This window comes from Cololabis saira, chromosome 5, assembly GCF_033807715.1.
Source record: "Cololabis saira isolate AMF1-May2022 chromosome 5, fColSai1.1, whole genome shotgun sequence".
Taxonomy (NCBI): Eukaryota; Metazoa; Chordata; class Actinopteri; order Beloniformes; family Belonidae; genus Cololabis; species Cololabis saira.
This window is the reverse complement of record NC_084591.1, coordinates 18,189,201-18,209,208: the sequence shown is the minus strand read 5'-3', so window position 1 is coordinate 18,209,208 and position 20,008 is coordinate 18,189,201. Positions and strand designations below refer to the sequence as shown.

The 20,008-nt window shown below is 40.6% G+C and overlaps 1 protein-coding gene across 2 annotated transcripts in view; it reads right to left on the bottom strand.

Annotated features, from left to right (window-relative positions):
• The window catches only part of mon2 (MON2 homolog, regulator of endosome-to-Golgi trafficking), a 45,231-nt gene extending 25,468 nt beyond the window's left edge, over positions 1 to 19,763 (bottom strand). For both annotated transcript variants that reach the window (XM_061721127.1, XM_061721128.1), the window contains exons 1-9: positions 19,295 to 19,763; positions 8,302 to 8,365; positions 6,560 to 6,687; positions 2,687 to 2,818; positions 2,347 to 2,476; positions 2,110 to 2,204; positions 1,632 to 1,757; positions 1,314 to 1,508; positions 206 to 330 (exon numbers count right to left, since the gene is read on the bottom strand). In XM_061721127.1, coding sequence (XP_061577111.1) covers positions 206 to 330; positions 1,314 to 1,508; positions 1,632 to 1,757; positions 2,110 to 2,204; positions 2,347 to 2,476; positions 2,687 to 2,818; positions 6,560 to 6,687; positions 8,302 to 8,365; positions 19,295 to 19,402 — 1,103 coding nt within the window. In that variant the 5' untranslated portion in view covers positions 19,403 to 19,763. The remainder of the gene's footprint in view (positions 1 to 205; positions 331 to 1,313; positions 1,509 to 1,631; positions 1,758 to 2,109; positions 2,205 to 2,346; positions 2,477 to 2,686; positions 2,819 to 6,559; positions 6,688 to 8,301; positions 8,366 to 19,294) is intronic.
• Between the last annotated feature and the right edge of the window lie 245 nt (positions 19,764 to 20,008).

The window sequence follows — 20,008 nt, the reverse complement described above, 5'->3', positions numbered from 1 at the left end:
ACCGGTACATAATTAATGTATGCATCTTCAAATATCATCTGAATGTTATGAACTCAAATCTCATGAAAAACTAAAATGTGCAAACTGAAATGAACTAATCAAACTACAACCAGTAACCATCAATAACTGTAAAATGTTTTTTTTTAAATGAATACAGGAAATATAACACTCATATGAACTTGTATGGAGGTGGAGAATCCCTTACCGTAGTAAATGAGGCTGCACGCACAGCCTATGGACTGATTCTACAGCCACGGCTCTGAGCCACTGCGGCTTCTCGCCGTCCAGAAACTTCACCAGCAGAGACAAGAAGATCTCACACTCAGTCACCTGGAAAACAAAGACCCGTATAAAACTGGGAAAGACCTTCGACTTGGGTGGGCAGAGAATAGGGCACAATACGGGCAACCCGAGCACCGCAAATTATCATGGGGAGGGGGAGCAGGACGTTCAGCAGGCCTGGGCATTTCTGGTCTCACCAAAAAACTGAATACAAGTTTTCCCATGAACCAGGCTTTCAGAAAGTCAAGAAGACATTTGCAGAAAAAAACAAGAGTTTGATTTTGTTGCGGCTGCAGAGCAGTGGTCTGAATACATACGATAATCACGTTGGTCCCTGGATGTTTTTAACTTGTAAGCTGACCATTGATAAGCCGTCACCAAATTCACAAACAGATCAATCTGTATTGGACTGAGATGTTTGGCGAAAAGCACATCCATACCGTGGAGATCCATAATCTTCCTGCTGACTTGACTCGTGATGCTCATGCCGTTGCGCCTCTTATGGCTCTGGAGCCGCAACAAAATACACAAACTTTAGTTTTTTCTTCAAAAAAGCACACAATCCCTTTCACTGTGAAATGCCCTCTAGCTCGCTCCTTGATTTTTTGATGATGATTAAACTTTTTTTTTTTTTTTTTAGGTGAGACGGGAAGAGCCCAGCCCTGTAGGCCGCCTGTGCCGCTTCCTCACGTGCTGCTTTGTGATTCTCAGGTTGACCGCAATCCCAAATCCCCTCTAGCTTTGAAACTATTGGTGGCTCAGAGAAGATCTAGCTGCTTCTTGATGATCCTAGGCAACGTAACAGATATCACTACTGTGGACATACAGAAGCCACTAAATTAAAACAGCTGCGATGCTGATTTAATAAAATTCAGCAAAGCTCATTAAAGATCTTCATCCAGAACCAAGATGGCACTGCTTTTATGCTAATCGGACCAGATCAATTCATTGGCTCTGAATCCCTTAGACATAAATATTCCATCAGGCAACAGTTTTGCTCAGTTAACCATTACTGCAACTTGGCCCCTCACCAGTAAGCCGTAGAAATGCTTAATGAGGACCGACACCACTCGCAGCAACCTCATGCAGATGGGAAAGTACGGTTTCTCTACAGGTGCTGGGGAGGCAGCGCTGGTACTGCCCTGTCGGAACTTGATGTTGGGCGAGAAAAGCTTGATGACCAGTGGACAGACCCTTTCCTTCAACAGGAAACTGAACTCCTGGTGCTGGATGGGAAAACGAAGAGAGAGCCAAGAGACACTATTGTAAAAGAACATTTGTTTCACAGCACTGAGCTGTAAATTAATCCACTTTCAACATGGAGACCAACACCGCCGGGAGGTGCTCACCTGGAGGAATACGCCAGGGAAATCATTCAGGACAGACTCGAGCAGCTCCAGGCCGAACGTCCGCGTCATCTCCGTCATCCCCACCAGCCAGTAGGGGGCGTCTGCGTTCACCAACTGGCACAGGTCCTGCAAGACGAAGGCGAGCAGCACTCAACACAATAGCAGTTTTGTGCCCTAACAAACACGGCAGTGACGGAAGCAGTGGCTTTAGTGAACTCTGCTGGGAGAATAAAGACGACCACAGAAACGTCCAGCGTGGGTGAGACAACAGCAGGGCACTTGGGGACAACAGACAATTGAATCTCCTATTGGAACATTTTAAGTTACAAAATTGAAGTTGATATAAGTCAATTTGACTGTTTTCTCCCCTTTCTTTAAACCACAGATAACGAGATCATGAGCAATGCTGCAAAAGCAATTTAATCCAGGCCGAGGTACAAGCACTGTGTAGAAGGCTTCTGCCCCCGGGTGGACGTACCTGGAACAGCATGTATGCATCCTTGGCGCTGGGCCTCAGAGTACTAACAGACCGTCGGTTGGTGTTTCCCTGAACAGGGGGCTGCTCCACGATGCCTTGGGGTTAAATTAAATGTTTATGTAACGAACCAAGACCAAGACAACTGAAAATGCATGAAACTGTTATGTTCTTTAAATGCTCTCAATCTCATTAGCACCAAACGGAATTGTCTTCATTTAATTTCCAACATCGTCTAACCTTTGAAACGCTCATCCTCCGCCACCATCCTCTCGAACACCACAGTGACGACTTGTCTGACGGTGGCGGCTGCTGTGTTGTTGGTGATGTTGTCCTTGGTAAAATGTAGGCGGAAACACAACACAATGGCCTGCACAGCATCGGAGCAGATAATGATTAGGCATGTATACATACATGTAGCTATCATATCAAATAAAACTTAATGTACACATTACATCTGGAGCAGAATTAAGATGTTGCAGGGATAAAAAAAAAAAAACTACAAGGATATGACAAGGATGTAAAGCTGGAAATAATTCTATGTAAAGACTGTAATTATATGCTTGTGTTGGAGTTGTACCTTTGAAAGTACTTCGTCGTGAACGACTGTGTTGGTGGTTAGCAGGACCAGGACCGTCTGTAAAAGTTTCAGCTCCTCCAAACCGTTTTCCATCAGCTGCCACAACATATTGATAATGTTCCCCGCAGCTGCCTGTATCACACACAGCACTTGGAGTAAATATTCAGCTTCATTAAAAGCAGTTGTGTAAATCTGCACCAGTGTGTGCATGTCTGTGATGGTCGCACGCACACGCACGCACACACACACACACACACACACACACACACACACACACACACACACACACACACACACACACACACACACACACACACACACACACACACACACACACACACACACACACACACACACACACACACACACACACACACACACACACACACACACACACACACACACACACACACACACACACACACACACACACACACACACACACACACACACACACACACACACACACACACACACACACACACACACACACACACGACCAGCTGGTGATGCTTCGTGGTAACAAAACACAAGGTTCAAAAACACCAAATCCATCTGCCAGTTGAGGCTGATGATGACATAAAGTGACACTTCACGTCCTTTTATTGGGTCAAGTCGTCTATAATAGATCCCTTTCCACATGCTCCCCGTGACGGCACTGTTCAGTTCACTAATGACAGGAATCAGAGGATTTTCAGTTCTCTGACCACTAAGGTGTGGACTTCCTTCACTTTAGGTCTAAAATACCGCAACATTAACAATATTTCCAACTAGGTCAGGGGCGGGCAATTCCTGGTCCTCGAGGGCCGTGTCCTGCACCTTTTAGATGTTTCCCTGCTTCAACACAACTGATTCCAATTAAAGATCTTTATCAATAGGTCACCAAGGTCTAAACAAGTCTGGGAATGACACATCCATGTCTATCAGGGTTGTGTTTAAGCATGGAGAAACCTAAAAACGTCCAGGACGTGACCCTCGAGGACCAGGAATTGACCACCCCTGAACTCGGTAGTAAATGTTCACTTGAGACTGCAACGATTGCAAAGGTAGTGCAGGGGGCAGTATGGCTGGATTTTATTTTATGAAGCATGAATCCCGTTAAAGAGCAACATATGAATGATGCCAAGGGAAAAGAGGTGGGAGGGACTAGACCGGAGCTTAACGGGACACCAGGGGTCTGGATGATGCCGGTGATGACACCAATGACATTGTTAGTTGCAGCTCTAAAGAATACGCAGTACATGTGAGGAAGAACAACAAACTTCTTTTACACTTAAAACAGCATCATCCAGGTGAGTGTGCTCAATCTGTAGAAGCCAACAAAGGCCAAGAAGCTACGGCACACAAGAGCATCACTAAGGAAACAGCAAAATACAGCCATTATGAGGAAAATCATGGTATTTCTGATGCTGAATGTTAAATTCTTAAATCAAGGACAGGTATTTCAGAAATGTTATACATAACCAGAGGCAAAAAATACATAAATATAACCCAGTCTTGAGCAGGAGATACTTCTCAAAACATTTTAATGGTGCTGTTACTGGCAAGAGTTAGATATGTATGAAAAAATAGGCATTTGTGAGAAGCAGAGGATATGAACTCTAGTCCTTTTGTGACTGTTGACATTTGGTTGTGCAACAGTCGGTGGTCCACTGGTATGGACCGCTGGAAGATGATGCCTTTTTATACATTTTTGAACACGTACAGTTAAAATGACTTTGGCTTGTCAGTAGGGACCTTATCCACTCTACAATTTGTCGGATTACATTTTTAACTCTTCTCAGAGGTTAAAAATGGAAATGTATTTTGATCTGGGTTGACTGCTTTGGACCCTTACCACAGTTTTCCACATCTCCCAAACACAGAGACCTAAGGTTGTTTTCACTCAAAAACTGTCATTTAACAGTTCAAAAACGACAATGAAAGCAGGCTTCAGCCTCTAAAGTTGAAGATTTTACACATACATTTACTGTAAAGGTGTATTGAACAGTATGTGTGTTTAGTTTACTGATTAATCAGAACAGGAACTAAATGCAAATACTTCTCATTTACATGCTTCCTTTGGATGAAAACTGACATCATTAAAAATAAAAGCAGAAATGTATGTACCTTATGCATTTCTACCTCAAATGAGGAGGGAGGCCCTTCTCCTCTACTTTTGGTCAATAAACAGGAAGAATCAGGATCGGGACAAAATTAAGACTATTGCACAACCGGCGGTGACACACTGGGATAAACATACATACCCCTCACATTGGATGAAGTGTGTGTAAAATGCTGCTCTCACTACCTTTTTGTTTACACAAATCAGCTTCACTGAAGACTAAATATTGTCGGGGTGAATTTCTTTAATGATCTGTTAATGTTATCTGGTGTATGGGTGGTCAAAGGGACATTACAGAACAAACAAAGAAGTCTACTATAAATCTGGACATTATTATGAATCGTTTTAGTCTATAGCTTCTGCAATAGTCTTAATTTTGGCCCGATCCTGCTTCTTCCTGTTTATTGACCAATAGTAGAGGAGCTGGATCAAGAAGGGCAGCCCTCCTCATTTGCATAATGAGGTAGAAAAAAAGAGCAGACGAGGGAATGTAAAAACAAGGAATGCACATGTAAGGAAAAACACACACACACATATATATATATATATATATATATATATATATATATATAAATATACACACACACACACAGTACAGACCAAAGGTTTGGACACGCCTTCTCGCCTTCTCATTCAAACAAATAGGGAAGTGTGTCCAAACTTTTGGTCTGTACTGTATTTCTGGTTTTATTTTTTAATTTGGTCAGTTTTGGCCCCCCATAGCTTCCTACTGATATAAATGTTTATATGTGGCTACATAAAAGTTGCTTGGTTTATAAAAAACTTCAGCTTCAGCTTTATGCCATTTCTGCTGTGCTGAAATCGTTTTGTTAGTCATTTGATAGTTTTTTCCCTCCCCTGGCAGTGTTGAGTATTGTATCTCAGCCACCAAAAAGACGAGGCTTTGAAATCTATTTCAACCTCATTCAATAAAGAACACACCTCAGACTGTAGCCAGCATGAGGAAGCTCGAGTTCTTAATAAGAATCTTTTACGGCGTATTAACAAAGGCGGCGGTGCAGCTCCGGGGCAGCCAGCCTGGAAACGGCCGTGTTATCAGGCCTGACTTCAGCTGGGTTATTTAAAGGTTCAGAACCGCTTTATCCATTAGATAAGCTTTTAGAAAACTACATTCTTATTTAAGAAGTTATTAAAAGGTCACCCATTTCCATGGATAGATGCTTCATTGTACTGATTTCCTCGGGGTAGTTTAACTGCGTTTGCACGTTCAGCTCACATAAAACGGTTGATACATTTTCACGGTGGTTTCCTAAGTTACAAAGTGTTTCAAACGGGAGAAAAAAGCCTTACACATACATAGAGTTGTGACAAGAATTAATACAGATTAGCCGCTGTAATATTTACACAGCCTGCTTGCATGTCGACGAGCTGCACTGATTCCATCATTGATATTTATCAAACACCTTTAGGATAATGAAAAATGCATAAGCCGGCTGCGCAACCGTAAACCTACTGGAGGTGCAGCACATGCCCACACTTTAACACGGACAAAGTTAAAAGAGCAAGGGGAAAAATAGCATCTTCCTTACGTGATTGATTCAATTACCCACAGCACCACAAGTTGAGGTAATCCAATACAGGAGAAAAACTTGTTAGACGCATTTAGTTTTTTCTTTGGCTTCTTGTGTTCTCCCTTTCTGGTGTGTCCAGTGTTTGTGTGTGTAAACATCCCATCTCTGAAGACCAGTTTTCACTTTCTGGGTGCCTGTGAGACCAGTTCTACTACCGAGTAAGATGATGTCCCTCACCTCAGATACCACTTCATGGGACATGAGTCTCTGAATAGCAGCCAGACACAGCTGGGTGATTTTTGGTTCTTTGGTGCCACAGCCCATCAGAAAAGGCTGCACAACCTCTGAGCTGTTCTCCTTCAGCGCTATAGGAAAAGAGAGACACAGAAGAGGCATCAGTCTTTCTTTGCTAACACATTTTAGGAATGCAGGACATGTCATTAAACATATTCTAACAACCCATCATTTGAAGCTGTTGCATTTTTATGATCAATCCAGTCAAAATAATAATACATGACAAACTAACTAGAGAAAAAATAACATTCAAACCTGCAGAGTAAATGTCAGACTATGTAGTAGGCAACTATTAATCAAAGGCTGTGATTTGATCTTTTTGACTGTTCAATAGTGAATCGTCCTGGATCAGCAGTCAGTAAGGTGTCCTGCATCTGGGAGGTCAGCAGCTCTCGCCACGTATCCAAGCGTCTTTGCTTAATAGTGTGTGATTGTAAAAGAAAGGTTCCATATACTTATACATACATGGGAATATTCATTGTGATTATGCCAGATAAAACAAAGACGTGAATGGCATTCTATCAGAAATGCAAGTTAAAAAGTCACAAAATCACACCTTAAAAGTGATAAATATCAACACTGGCAGAATGTAGTAAAGAGGGAAGGACAGGGAAAGGGTTTGCACTGCATTTATGACAAAATAAATGCTGCAAGAGTGTTGGTGAGGTCTGGTGAAATAGAAATGCATTGTTTTGTACAACCAAATAAGACCCTATGTGACTGAAGGGAGACGCACCAAAATGCACCTCTACTGGTGCAAAGTAGTATTACAGGATGCGCCAGACTACTCCTGCTGTTTAACACAGTAGATTAATAAAAAACAATTTAGAAAAACCGAGGCACTCAAGAAGTTAGAAAAATATAAAAGGCCTTTATTAAATCATGGCTTAGAAAAAGTTAAAATGCCTAGAAAAAGTTTTCTTTAAAAGTCTTCTAAAGTTTTTCTTTAACTTTTTCTAAACCATGATTTAATAAAGGCCTTTTATATTTTTCTAACTTCTTGAGTGCCTCGGTTTTTCTAAATTCTTTTTGAATCTTTTGGATCCCCATGCCGAAGAGCACCTGAAGTATACTCTTTTTTTTTTTACACCCAGCAGCACTCCATGCGTTTGTAGTTACAGTAGATTAATACTTTGCATCTGAGCCAAAGAGCACGACTTAAATATCTTAACTGAACTGGTGACGTAAGCCTGTATGTACATTCCCCGCCTGTGCTGTCGGCTTGCTTGGGTGCTTCTCCACAGTCATTTGCTCTGCTTATGTGCTTATGACAGACTGATTACACCTTTGTTTGTCTATCAGTGCTATTTTGAAACCTTCCACAGGAAAGCAGACCCTTCCAAAGCACTATTTATGCTCTGTGACTCCTCACTACTTCACCTACCTTAGTATACCTACCCCATGACTAGATAAACAACAATAACGCAATTTGCTTGGAGAGTTTTGTACTTCGGAGGATAATGATAGCTCATCAGTGAGTAAAGCTGCCAAAAAGCCCAGTGAGAAAATGTCTCTAAAAGCTATTCTGCTTTAGAATATGGTGCTATAGACCCAATCTTCCTTTATTATCCACATCCACACTAGGACAGAAGGTAGAAAAAAATATATACCAGGTATCTATTTTTGACTTGGAGAACAATGGAAGCAGACCACATCGTCTCCTCCTGTGCCACCTTGTCACTCACCTGCCAGAATGTCTGTATTCCTGGCTGCAATGGTCTTAATCTTCACGATGCCAGACTCTGCAGCCTAGAGAAAAAGAGAGAGGGAAGACTTTGACCATACTATTCAACGTAACAAGTATGAAAACGTGCTGATGGTGCAGCACCGCGGCACTGCAGGGGGTAGATAAAACTTGAAGTAATGATGGCCACGAGGAAGAGACAGCCCGGCAGCAGGGGGACAAATTAAGGCTTTCAATTGAGAAGGGTGTGCTAGTAGATGGTGATTTCCCCAGTGAGATGTCTGGCAAGAGTGATATGATAAGAAAAGGAAAAAGTAGAAAAAGAATGTCAAGTGAGGGGGTGGCCAGGGGGAAGTGGGGGCAGGGACACAGATTAAATAAGACTTTATCTAAGAAAAAACAGATTCGAGTTTGAGGCTCTTTTTAACTTTCTGAAACAACCACAAGTTATAAGAAGCCTGTCAAGATCTTTACCTCCCAGCTTTCCTTGGCGCCGGTGCCGGTGCCGGTGCCACCCCCCCGCACAAGTTTTGCCAATTTTTGACTATAAAATAAAGTATGAAAGCTGCTGTAATGAGATTATTACAATCATGAGAAAATTCTACAAAATAAAACACATACGCGAAATGTGGATCTATTATTTTTGTTCCATTTTAACTCATTATCATAAACTATGTGCAATTTGTATTTAATTAATGGATTAAATATTTAACTTTGTGAAAATCTCAACATGTGGCATAGCATTTATTGGTAGTAGCTTCAACATCCTCAACTGAACAAGCAGCCGCTGGGCCTTCATGCATTTTTTACTAGTGTGACTGCATGGTATGACTGTATCCTGACTATTGATGACTGGAGCCAGAAAACAGCAACTTTAAATGTTTGCCACCACAAAAATCCACCTCAAAATGGGAAAATAGGTCTTTTTAATCAAAGTGTACAATTTAAGTCGAATAAAAACTGTTCCAGCAACAAATCCTATGAGCTCTTGATTGGTTTGGGGTTGCAGTCTGTGCACATAAGCTACAAAAATGTGATGAAAATCCTTTATTTAAAAAAACCCAAGGTGACACATGCACTAGCCTGCACCGATAGGGATGCACTTTTCAATAGATTTGTACTAACTTGCCGCTGAAAGAGAATAATAAATAAATCACAATTTAATAACTACACAGTACCGGTATTTAACTAGGAATGACTTGTATCTTACAATATTGAAAACCTTTTGAAAAGCATGGATTTGACCAACAACAGGAGTCGCTCTCGCATATGTCCAACAACCACCACAAAGATGTTTGTTAGCCTCGTCTCTACATGTAACTTTAAAAATGAAGAGCAGATAAATTTCAGATCCTGTGTGAGGCAAGAGAAAATATATGGTTGAATTCTAGGGAGTGACTGGTTCAGCCAGCGAACATAACCCAACCATGGCATAAATTACTCTGATAGCATGCTTTAACCACAATTATCCTGACAACGCTAAGACGAGCTTTCCAAGTTACTGTGATTCACTAACCAGCATGATTAATTGAAGAGCTGGTGAAGAAAACGCGTCTTAAATCTGCATTCAAATGACATAAATGTGAACCGATTTCTGAGCTAGTGTGATTAAATGGTCAATTTTCAGCTTAAACAGAGCAACTGGTGGCAAACAATTCAATTCAAGTAGCTGCATTTAGCTCAAGTAGTGCATTGAAAATTGATTTTTTTGCCTGAAATACACTCACCTCGACTAATGTTAAATAATAATAATGAAAATAATTGATGAATAAAATGTAGCTATCAAATAAAATGACAAAGAATCGATTTACTAACCACAGAAAAGTTATAGTGAGAGTTCAGTTCAGTGGTGACTCTCAGATGTCACGCAAAAAAGCAAAATATTTAAGTCAAACCAAAATATTACAACCGTCTGCATAGCTGCAGGCCTAATGTCAACTGTCTGGGGGTGGATTCCAATTCTTTTCAGCAGGTTACAGAGTATTTTCTCAAACTCTAGTATATCTGGCCTTATGCACCAGACTATAGTTCTTACTTTGACCTTTTCCTCATCTGTAATCATCTCACCCCTTCACTGACTCACTCTGCTATCTTTTACTTTGCTGATACAAGTGATGGACAGCAGACAGTCTGTTCTCAGTCTTCGTTAGCTTCGTAACGTCGACCTTGTTCAGACGGGTGTCTTGAATTAAGTTTGTTATTTTCTACGTCACAGACTTCCCGATCTGCTATATTTGAGTGTTCTGCCCACACGGTAAAAACGTCCACAACACGTTTACTGGTGACTGCATCGCCATGATGCGTTTACCAACTAGGGAATAATCTGGTTTCATTTCATTTTAGATCAGCACTGACAGAATGTCAAGCCTGTGTATCCTGCTCCATTTGGAGAGAAAATATAAAGGTTGCATTAAAATGTAAATGCTGGAATGAGTGGGAAATGTGCAACCAGTGCATCTTTTCTATGAAATATGAGAGCATTTTACAACGTGGAGACACAGTTGAAGCTGCTATAATTGGCGATAAAACAAAACTTTAACTCGTGAGTTTACATTTCTACTCATCATGGTTGTAAAATATTGAACTAAAACCAAAAAACATGGATGAGAGGATTCATTAGACAAAAAAATATCAATGCCACGAAGCCAAGCAGAAAGGAAATCAAACTGTTTCAGTTCTTCTTAAGAGCGCTGCTTGCAGGGGTGCCCTCGAGGTGGAAGTGATCCACATCTGCAGACCAGCTCTTGTGATGTTAAAAGCAACAGGCCAGCTCATCACAGACGGATTTCAGCAGAAACAGGCTGTGACAGTGTTGAAAACTCAGCAGTTTTCCCGAGCCGACTTGGCACATTGTGAAACGGAGCTAATTCAGACAGATTTCTGAGGTTTGTTTTGTGTCGGATTACAAAATCATCCCTGCACATTGGTCATCTCTGTGAGGCAATCAAATTGAGCTTGGCCACAGTTTAAGGGTTTTCTTTAACATCTTCATGAAGTCTACAGGTGTTCCCAAAATGTATTTGTATAGCACAGGGGTCGGCAACCTGCGGCTCTAGAGCCGCATGCGGCTCTTTAGCGCCGCCCTAGTGGCTCCCTGGAGCTTTTTCAAAAATGTTTGACCTTTTTTTGTTCTTTTTTTCTCTTTTTCTTCCTTTTTCCTTTTTAATCTCGACATTTCGACTTTTTTCTCGACATTTCGACTTTTTTCTCGACATTTCAACGTTTTTCTCGAGATTGTACTTCAACATTAATCTCGAAAAATTTGACTTTTTTCTCGAAATTTTGACTTTTTTCTCGACATTTTGACTTTTTTCTCAACATTTCGACTTTTTCCTCGACATTTCGACTTTTTTCTCGACATTTTGACTTTTTTCTCGAAGTGCATAATGAAAAAAAAAAATCTTCCCCCAGTTATAGCTAATAATAGATACATAGCACGTGTTGCCTTCATTCTAAGGCTTATACATACAAAACATTTTTTGCGGCTCCAGACATATTTGTTTTTTGTGTTTTTGGTCAAATATGGCTTTTTCAACATTTTGGGTTGCCGACCCTTGGTCAGGGATTAAAGCAAAAAAAAATCCCAGGACGGAAAGTTTTAGAGCACACGGCGCAAGAATACACACAAAAATACACACAAAAAATCTGAATTTTTGCAAAGAATGATGCATTTTGATAACATAATAACACGCATTCATCATCATGGGTAATTCTTCACGCATGAATAAATCTTGAAATGAAGATAATTATATCTTAAACTTCTACAATGGCCAGAATCCCCCTTTCCCACCGAAAAAACTAGGGATGCACCTTAGTAATTAAGGAGTTAAAACTCACTCGCCACTTACGGGACTCAGTAGCAAGCAGAAACGGCAGTAGGAGCATTTATTACATTTATTAACTGTACACCGCTATTATGAGAGGTTATTTCTCACAGTATTAGCCTAAAGGGACTTAAGTCTGATTTATGGTCCCGCGTTACACCAACGCAGACCCGGCGTAGGGTACGCGGCCGTACGCACCGTACGGCGCGCGTCGCCGCGTAACCTACGCCGAGTTCTACGTCGATTTAACGCGGAACCATAATTCAGGCTTCACAGCGCGACTCCACTGTCGGCCGGTGCGCGCGCAGCTCCTCGCCACGCCGACTCCGCGCTCATATATTTAATACATTTATAAAGCCCATATATTTATAAAGCCCCACCTGGCCGAGCCCTAACACTGAGGCCATGGTAGATTTAGGTTACACACGGACACGCGGCACTGTTGACTTTTTTTCCCTGCCGGCTCTGCTCACTGCCGCAACGTGTTGCCTCCAGTCATTTCAATGAGAAGCACACCGCAAAACACTGCATTGCATATTCAGCGCCGCACAGAAGCTCCCAAATGGAAATGATTTTTGATTTCTGAATGAATGGATAGATACGTCGCTTATTTGTTGCATATTATGTTTTTCTTTTCTGGCCTGGTCCGTTGTTTGGGGATTTTTTTTTTTTTTTCCCCGTTCCGCGGAAATTTTTTGCTGAGACCAAAATCCGCGGATCCGCAGAAGATTCTGATGCCTGTATAATTGCAACACATGGTGCTTTACATGCAGAATAAAATAACAATCAAAAACACGTCGACGCAAACCACATGCGTAGGCACGGCGTCGTTTTGACGCAGAACCATAACTCAGCCTCCTGGCTGAGTTATTAGGTGTCAGGTTACGTGCATCTAAAACCAGAGGAGAACTTTACTGTGTGCGCACAGCCAACAGCTGATTGACTGCAGTGGGCGCCGTTCGACAAGTCACCGCGGCGCTACAGACACCCCGGTGTTCATATTTTTTGTCGTATTTGCGCTGATCTCATAAAAAAATATCCCCAAAAAATCCCCAGGACGGAAATCCGTACCCAGTACGGAGAACTTTAATCCCTGCCCTTGGTATAGCACAATTCAACAAGGTGATTCAAAGTGCTTTAGGGGAAATTAAAACATAAATAAAATGCATGATTTAAAATTTAATAAAAAAAGCAATACAATTAAAAAAAAAAAAAAAGATTTACAGGATTCAAACCTGAGGGACTCTCACCCAACTGAACTTACAGGACTCAAAGACACATGCGGCCACGTTTAGCTGTGAGCGTCAGAAAGCCGAAGACCAGAGAGCTGCAGACGGCAGATATGTTATGGTGGTTTCATTGACTCTTGTGAGCACAATGCTATGAATTCATCAAAAAGAAAACCAAAGGGGGCTCTTCTTGGCCCCTTCGCAACCATGAGAAACCACCGGCTGTAGGAATGTCACAGTGGGCAGCGGTTTGAGAAATGGAAAGAGACAGGGAAGATTACTAGCTGGGGAAATAGGGCAAGGCTATTTCTCACTACTTTAGAAAACAGATACAGTGATTCTGTGTTATGTTTTATTCATTGAAATTAAACATGATTAGAGGAAGGTTTGGTCAAGGTTGAGTGCTGAAAAAATAATGGAGGACAAACAGAAATGCACCTTTTTCTTGAGGATATCCTTGAATTCAACTGGAAATCTCAGTGTAGAATGAAATACATGAAACAAGTAGTTTGAATTCAATCAGTGCTGATCAAGAATGAGTCCGTTTGTTGGACAATAACTTGCATCGGAGCTGTATCAGCCATCTGTTCGCCAGTAGATCTGCACCGCTTCAACACCTTGGGGAAGGATGCTGGCAAGAACCACGAAAACCTAGCTGATGCTAAATCAATATCCCAGCCAGATGCTCCTTAAGGCCCTGTGGCAAGGCCAGAGAGCGGACAATACACGTGGGATCAGCTGGATGCTTTTTATGGCCCAGTGTGACCGCCACGCCACCTTTTGAGACATCGAGCACTCGAGTCAAGAGACTGACCCCACAGCCACAGGAACAGAAAACAACGGGAAGCCATGGCCAAGCCATTTTCTTATTTTATTGTTGAAGTCATCCTGAGGTAAAGCAAAGTGGACTGATACGCATTTCCCTGCTGAGCTGCCAAACAAATATTTATACAGGCACCAGGAACACACATACGATGAATGACTTCATCAAATCAGCCGTTTGAGCACCTTCACACACTGAAGCAAACAGTGAGATTGTTATTGGGAGAAACATCAACTGCAGTTGAGCTGGTGAGGGTTGAATTATAGGTTTGACAAACATCAGCTGTTGTCTGTGTGCACTTTAATGAAGAGTAAAACACCAGAAGCTAAACCATGTCAGAGTGAATGGAGTATATACACATACACTACACATTACGACAGACAATCAGCTTCATATTTATGTGATGCTCCACATATTAAGATTGTGCAGCTGTTTATATGTGAATACAATACATCCAGATGTTAAAGAGACTCAGCTGTATAGCTGGGGGCAGAGCAGATGAGAAAAGAAAGGTGTCTGAGACAGACAGAAACCTCCTTCCACTGCTCTGTTCCCTCACAAGGCTCTAAAAGAGCAGCTAACTATTTCAAGGAATTACAAAAAAGTTAACCCAAACCTCAGCTATGAAATTGCTCATGGCTGTCTGGTCAACTGGTTTCTGAAACCAACTTGCAGCTTCAGATCCCAGACTGATCAACAGAGGTCTCCTATGGCAAGTTATCAAAAACAAAACAAAACTTCTTATCAAATTCATTTATATTTAAATTACATCTTTACTTCCTTGTTCAAGCGATGATCATAGTCAAGAGTTTTTAGGTTCACCAGAAGTTGATTTTAATTTCATTTGTGGAAAAGATGTCCTGTTCTCTGAAACACTTTTAAAGTCTGAGATGAGTAGAGGAAAAGGTTATTAACTTGGAAATGTCATAATTCCTTTCTATTGTTAGGTTGTGCTAAACAAATGTCTGTCTAGGAACCTGGAGCACTTTATAGCTTTGTTTTCAGTGACAGAGAGAAAAGCCCCTGCTATCTGCTGCAGTTTTGTAGGAAATATAAAGGATAGCATTCTTTCAGTTGGAAAAGAAAAGAACAACAAAAAAAAACAATTTGGCAGCATCTGATCTGAGTCTAAGTCAGGCAAGTCGGTAAATGCAGTGCAACTAGAAACACTAAATGTTGCTCTTTTAATATATTCAATGAATACTGATCATTGACACGCGAAGCAGGAAAAAAGTCTGTGAATCTCTGTTTTAACAACTTTGTAAAAGCATATCTGAAATTAAAGAGATAAGATCAGAAGAATAGAACGTAAACGTTGGGCCCCACCAATAAAAGTCTTTTCCACACAAATCAGAACCGTTTGATTTGAACCAAACACCAATCGCAACAACTTTAATATGAACTTAGAAGAGTGCTTTAAAAAAAATAGGTACAATTAAACAATAAAATATCGGAAGGACGGCAGCGATCAAAAACATTCAATTCAAATTTGAAACCTATTTTTTTTACTGTTGAAAGTGGTACTACTGGATTTTTTTTCCCTGTTCAGAGGAAGGATTGCTGATTTATCTAAACATAATAAGGGTCTGTATATTTGCAGTTGTTTCTTTAAGGTTTTGCACTTTTATTATAAAACAAAAATCGATTTGAAAGCAACAAACAATAACCCTCTTTGACATGGGAATGAATACTGGTTATAGGTGACAGTCTATCGGAAACAGATCGGAACTCCTAAAAAAGTGGATTGGCGTATCTCTGATTGGTATTTTCCCAAGTAGCATCTTGAGGGGAAAGAAACAGAAAAATCACTTAACTATATAAGAAATAACTCAAATGTAACACCAAATCACTAGCCCAAACTTTCAAAACTTGTTGAATTTCTTTGTTTGTCCAGAATAATAATTAACATATATGAGCTTTTTAAGGCTTGAAACTGATAACTTTATAGAAGCAGATGTATGTAATTGTTTTGGTTAAGACACCTATTGAAATAGATTCCACAAACCTTTTAAGTGATTTCCAACAACAAACACTCGTTTGTCCCAATTCTTTCAGGTTTTACATAACTAGTTGGTCAGTTCTGAACTCAATTTCAGCAGTGTCTGATTTTTTACAATTATTTTTGGTTTGCCTTCTTGAGACCAAAAACTTTATTAAGAAGATCAACATCTTTTCCATGCGATTCATCCAATAAGAGCTGCTGCAGAAAGGAGAAGCTCCTCCCTGAATTCGTTTGGGTTAAACCAGTGGAAACAAATTAAACCACTACAGTGGGGCGTTAGTAAATGTTTGCTTAGTTAAACATAGAACAAACTGAACAAATTCCTTCCCAGTGGGATTGGACTTATTGTTACCTGCAGGATACAGTGCAAACTAAAGGTTCAAGCCATTTGAGAAAACTATAAATAACTAATTGCAACCAAAAAACAGAAAGACAACATTAAAAACAAAACAAAACATTTACAAACTATTGATAGCACATTTTCGAGCTGCATCCCCGTATGATCATAGAACATATCAACTCCAATAGAATATACTGAGTGTTTGTGTCTGCTGTGTCAACAAAAATGTTTGACAAACCATTAGCACCAGTATAATCATTTTTTTGGGCCACTAATAAGCTCCGTCGGTCACATAACTTTTAATTTACCCTCGGCGCCAACAAGACAACAGAGAAAGGCCCAGCGGTCGGTTGAGGAAAACAAACAAACAAAAATCAGTTCTGCTGACTGAAAGATCCTCGTGTTAGTTTGTCTGGTGCACCATAAGAAAACCAGTGAACAGAATCAAATGTTAATACAAGCTTTTATTATATCATGCACAATGTTTTCCAGCCGGAAGTACACTTTTCTCAAACCACATAGGTAGGAGACAAATGCACCCTGTGGCCATCAATCCAGTCATATTTATACTCAAAGAGGAAGGTGTTTTGTATTTTATAGGAGACGATGTTGAACCTTATCTGAGAGGCCAACAGCAGGGAAAGAAACTTAAACATGTCACACTTTCAGCCATATATTTTCTGTCTATCTCTAATCCGACATGCCAACCAAGCAAAGATCTATGACAGTGGTCTTCAACCCTGGTCCTCAGGACCCCCTGTCCTGCATGTTTTAGATGCTACCCTGCTTCAGCACGCCGTCATACAAGTGACTGTGTCATTAACAGACTTGTCCAGAACTTGATGACATGCTGATGACAACCATTAATTAGAATCAGGTGTGATGATGCAACATCTAAAACATCAGGACAGGCGGTCCCGAAGACCCCTGATCTACGACAAAAACAAAACCCAGAGAAAAACAGGGGGAGGGGCATCAATCTTAAACATCCGTTCCTCTTCACCGTCCTCACCTAAAGAAGAACTCAACTAATCAGTCTGGTCATAAAAACAGGAGGTGGTTCCGCGCTGTGAGCCGAAAAGGGACACACTTTGTCCCGTATTACTGTGAGAGTGAAAAAATAGTCATAAAAGTACTATGGAAAATTACATTGAGCTGTTGAGTTCATATGTTATTTTTTCTGTTTTACTACAACAAGACTGTTTAACTCGTCCTGAACTCAGTCTCACACACACACTTACACACTCACCTCTGCCACAAGTGGACTATATTTTATTTTGCACTTTATATGCTATTTTTTAACCTTTTATTTAATGTTTATTTTAATATTAATGTGCTTTTAATGTCTGAGTGGAAGTGTGGTTTTTTTATGTTTTGATGAGCTGCTGGACAGTTGGATTTCCCTTTGGGGATGAATAAAGTTTGTTCTTTCTTTCTTTCTTTCTATCTATTGTAGCCTGTAGTCATGGCCTTTGAGGCACAAATATGTTTAAAAGTTTTCTACAGACTTTCTGTTTGCACTTGTGTTATTGCACTAAAAATGTGCACTATTACAGAATGACTGTTCTGCTTTCTTTCTATTGTTTTATATTAATTCATAACATTTTAAGTTAAGCAGGACAGGTTTCTGTTTAAAAAAGATACTTATTTTATTCAGATCATTTTGATGTTTTGTATTAAAGTGAATTGCTGGATAATACATTTGTTTTCCATGTGTTCATGGCATTCAAAAATATGCATCTAATTCAATTCAGGTTCGAGTCAAATAGTTAAGAAATCGTTTCACTCAGGGGCGTCAATTGGGTATAGCAAGGTATGGCAGCCGCCACACCTTGGCTTCAAGGGTTAAATGTAAATGTTTGTTTTTTCAAATACATTTATGGAATTACTCTGTGTCTCTTTGTATTGATTATTCTATTACTTAATACATATAGAGTAACTACAAATGCAAATCAGAACAACATGATCGATTTCACTAGTTATTATACACTGCAAAAACTCAAAATCTTAACAAGAATATTTGTCTTATTTCTAGTTAAAATGTCTAATTTTTAGTAAAAAAAAAATCTCATTACATTTAAGACAAGACTCAAAAACAACCATTTTCACCTGTTTCAAGTAGATTTTCACTTGAAATAAGTAGAAAAATCTGCCAGTGGAACAAGATTTTTTTGCTTGTAATGAGAAGATAAATCTTGTCCCACTGGCAGATTTTTCTACTTATTTCAAGTGAAAATTTACTTGAAACAGGTGAAAATGGTCAAATAACAAGTTATTTTTCTGGTGATGACTCTTGTTTTAAGTGTAATGAGATTTTATGACTAAAAATGAGACATTTTAACTAGAAATAAGACAAATATTCCTGGTAAGATTTGGAGTTTTTGCAGTGAGCGAGACTGCATTTGAAAAAGTTCCAATTTTCTTGACCACACAGATAAGCTACATAGCAGACTTCTGTGATGAGTATTTGCTGGACGTGTTGATTGATTCTCTAGTTAAGTTCTGTGACTCGTAACCTTGCCATACCTTAGCTTCGACTGAATTGACGCCACTGGTTTCACTCACAAAAAAAGGGGCTAAAAAAGAATCACCACGCCAGGAAGGGCCGATGAGGTGTCCCTTATTTATTTTTCAGGGAGTTGGCAACCCTAGGTGAGAGTAACCATCAGTGTACAATCTTATCGAGAAAAAAAACCCTCATACTTTTAACAATTTCATAAAATCCTAACATGACAATCACCCAAAATCCCAGAATGCGGCGAGCTGCGGGTCTCACCTCCTTGACAGGTGGGAACTTCTTCTTGCACTCCATGGAGAGGGAGCGCAGGTCCGTCTGCATGTTCTCCAGCAGCTTCTTCACCGCCTCGGGGCTGCTGGGCGACATCTTCCTCGGCGTCTGGGGACGGATATCTCAGGGAACTTTAAGGAATGTGATGGCACAGCCGCCCCCCGACCACCCATCCACCGCGGTGGGGTTTATAATCCGCCGCTCCTCGACGCGTGTCTCCGGGAAAAGACAAGAAGAACGCCGCCGTCCATCGACTCAGTGCGCCTGCGCGCAGCAGGACAGCAGCGACGACACCGGCATACGCTCGCCCTTTTCACAGCCTGCAGACGAGCATCGCCTTTCTTAACTTTGTCGTTTCCTAAAAGTCGCCACAGGTCGGGAGATATTTGCTTATTTAAGCCGTCTGCTACCAGCGACCGTGTCTGCGGCTCTACCTTCCTTCCCACAATGCTTCGGTGTTCACTGACACGTCACTGGGACTTCCGTAAACACTGATAGGCTCGAGGAAAATGACTGCAGCGCCCCCTACTGGAATGAATACAAACTGAACTAACTCAACAAAATAAATGTGAATTATGCTTCTTGCTTAATTGAATTGGTTCTTATTTTTTATTTAACTGCTGGTATAGACCAAACACATTAATAAAATAATTCCTTCCATTCCTTCTACTTCACCGTAAAGAACTCCTTGCGAATCTTTTT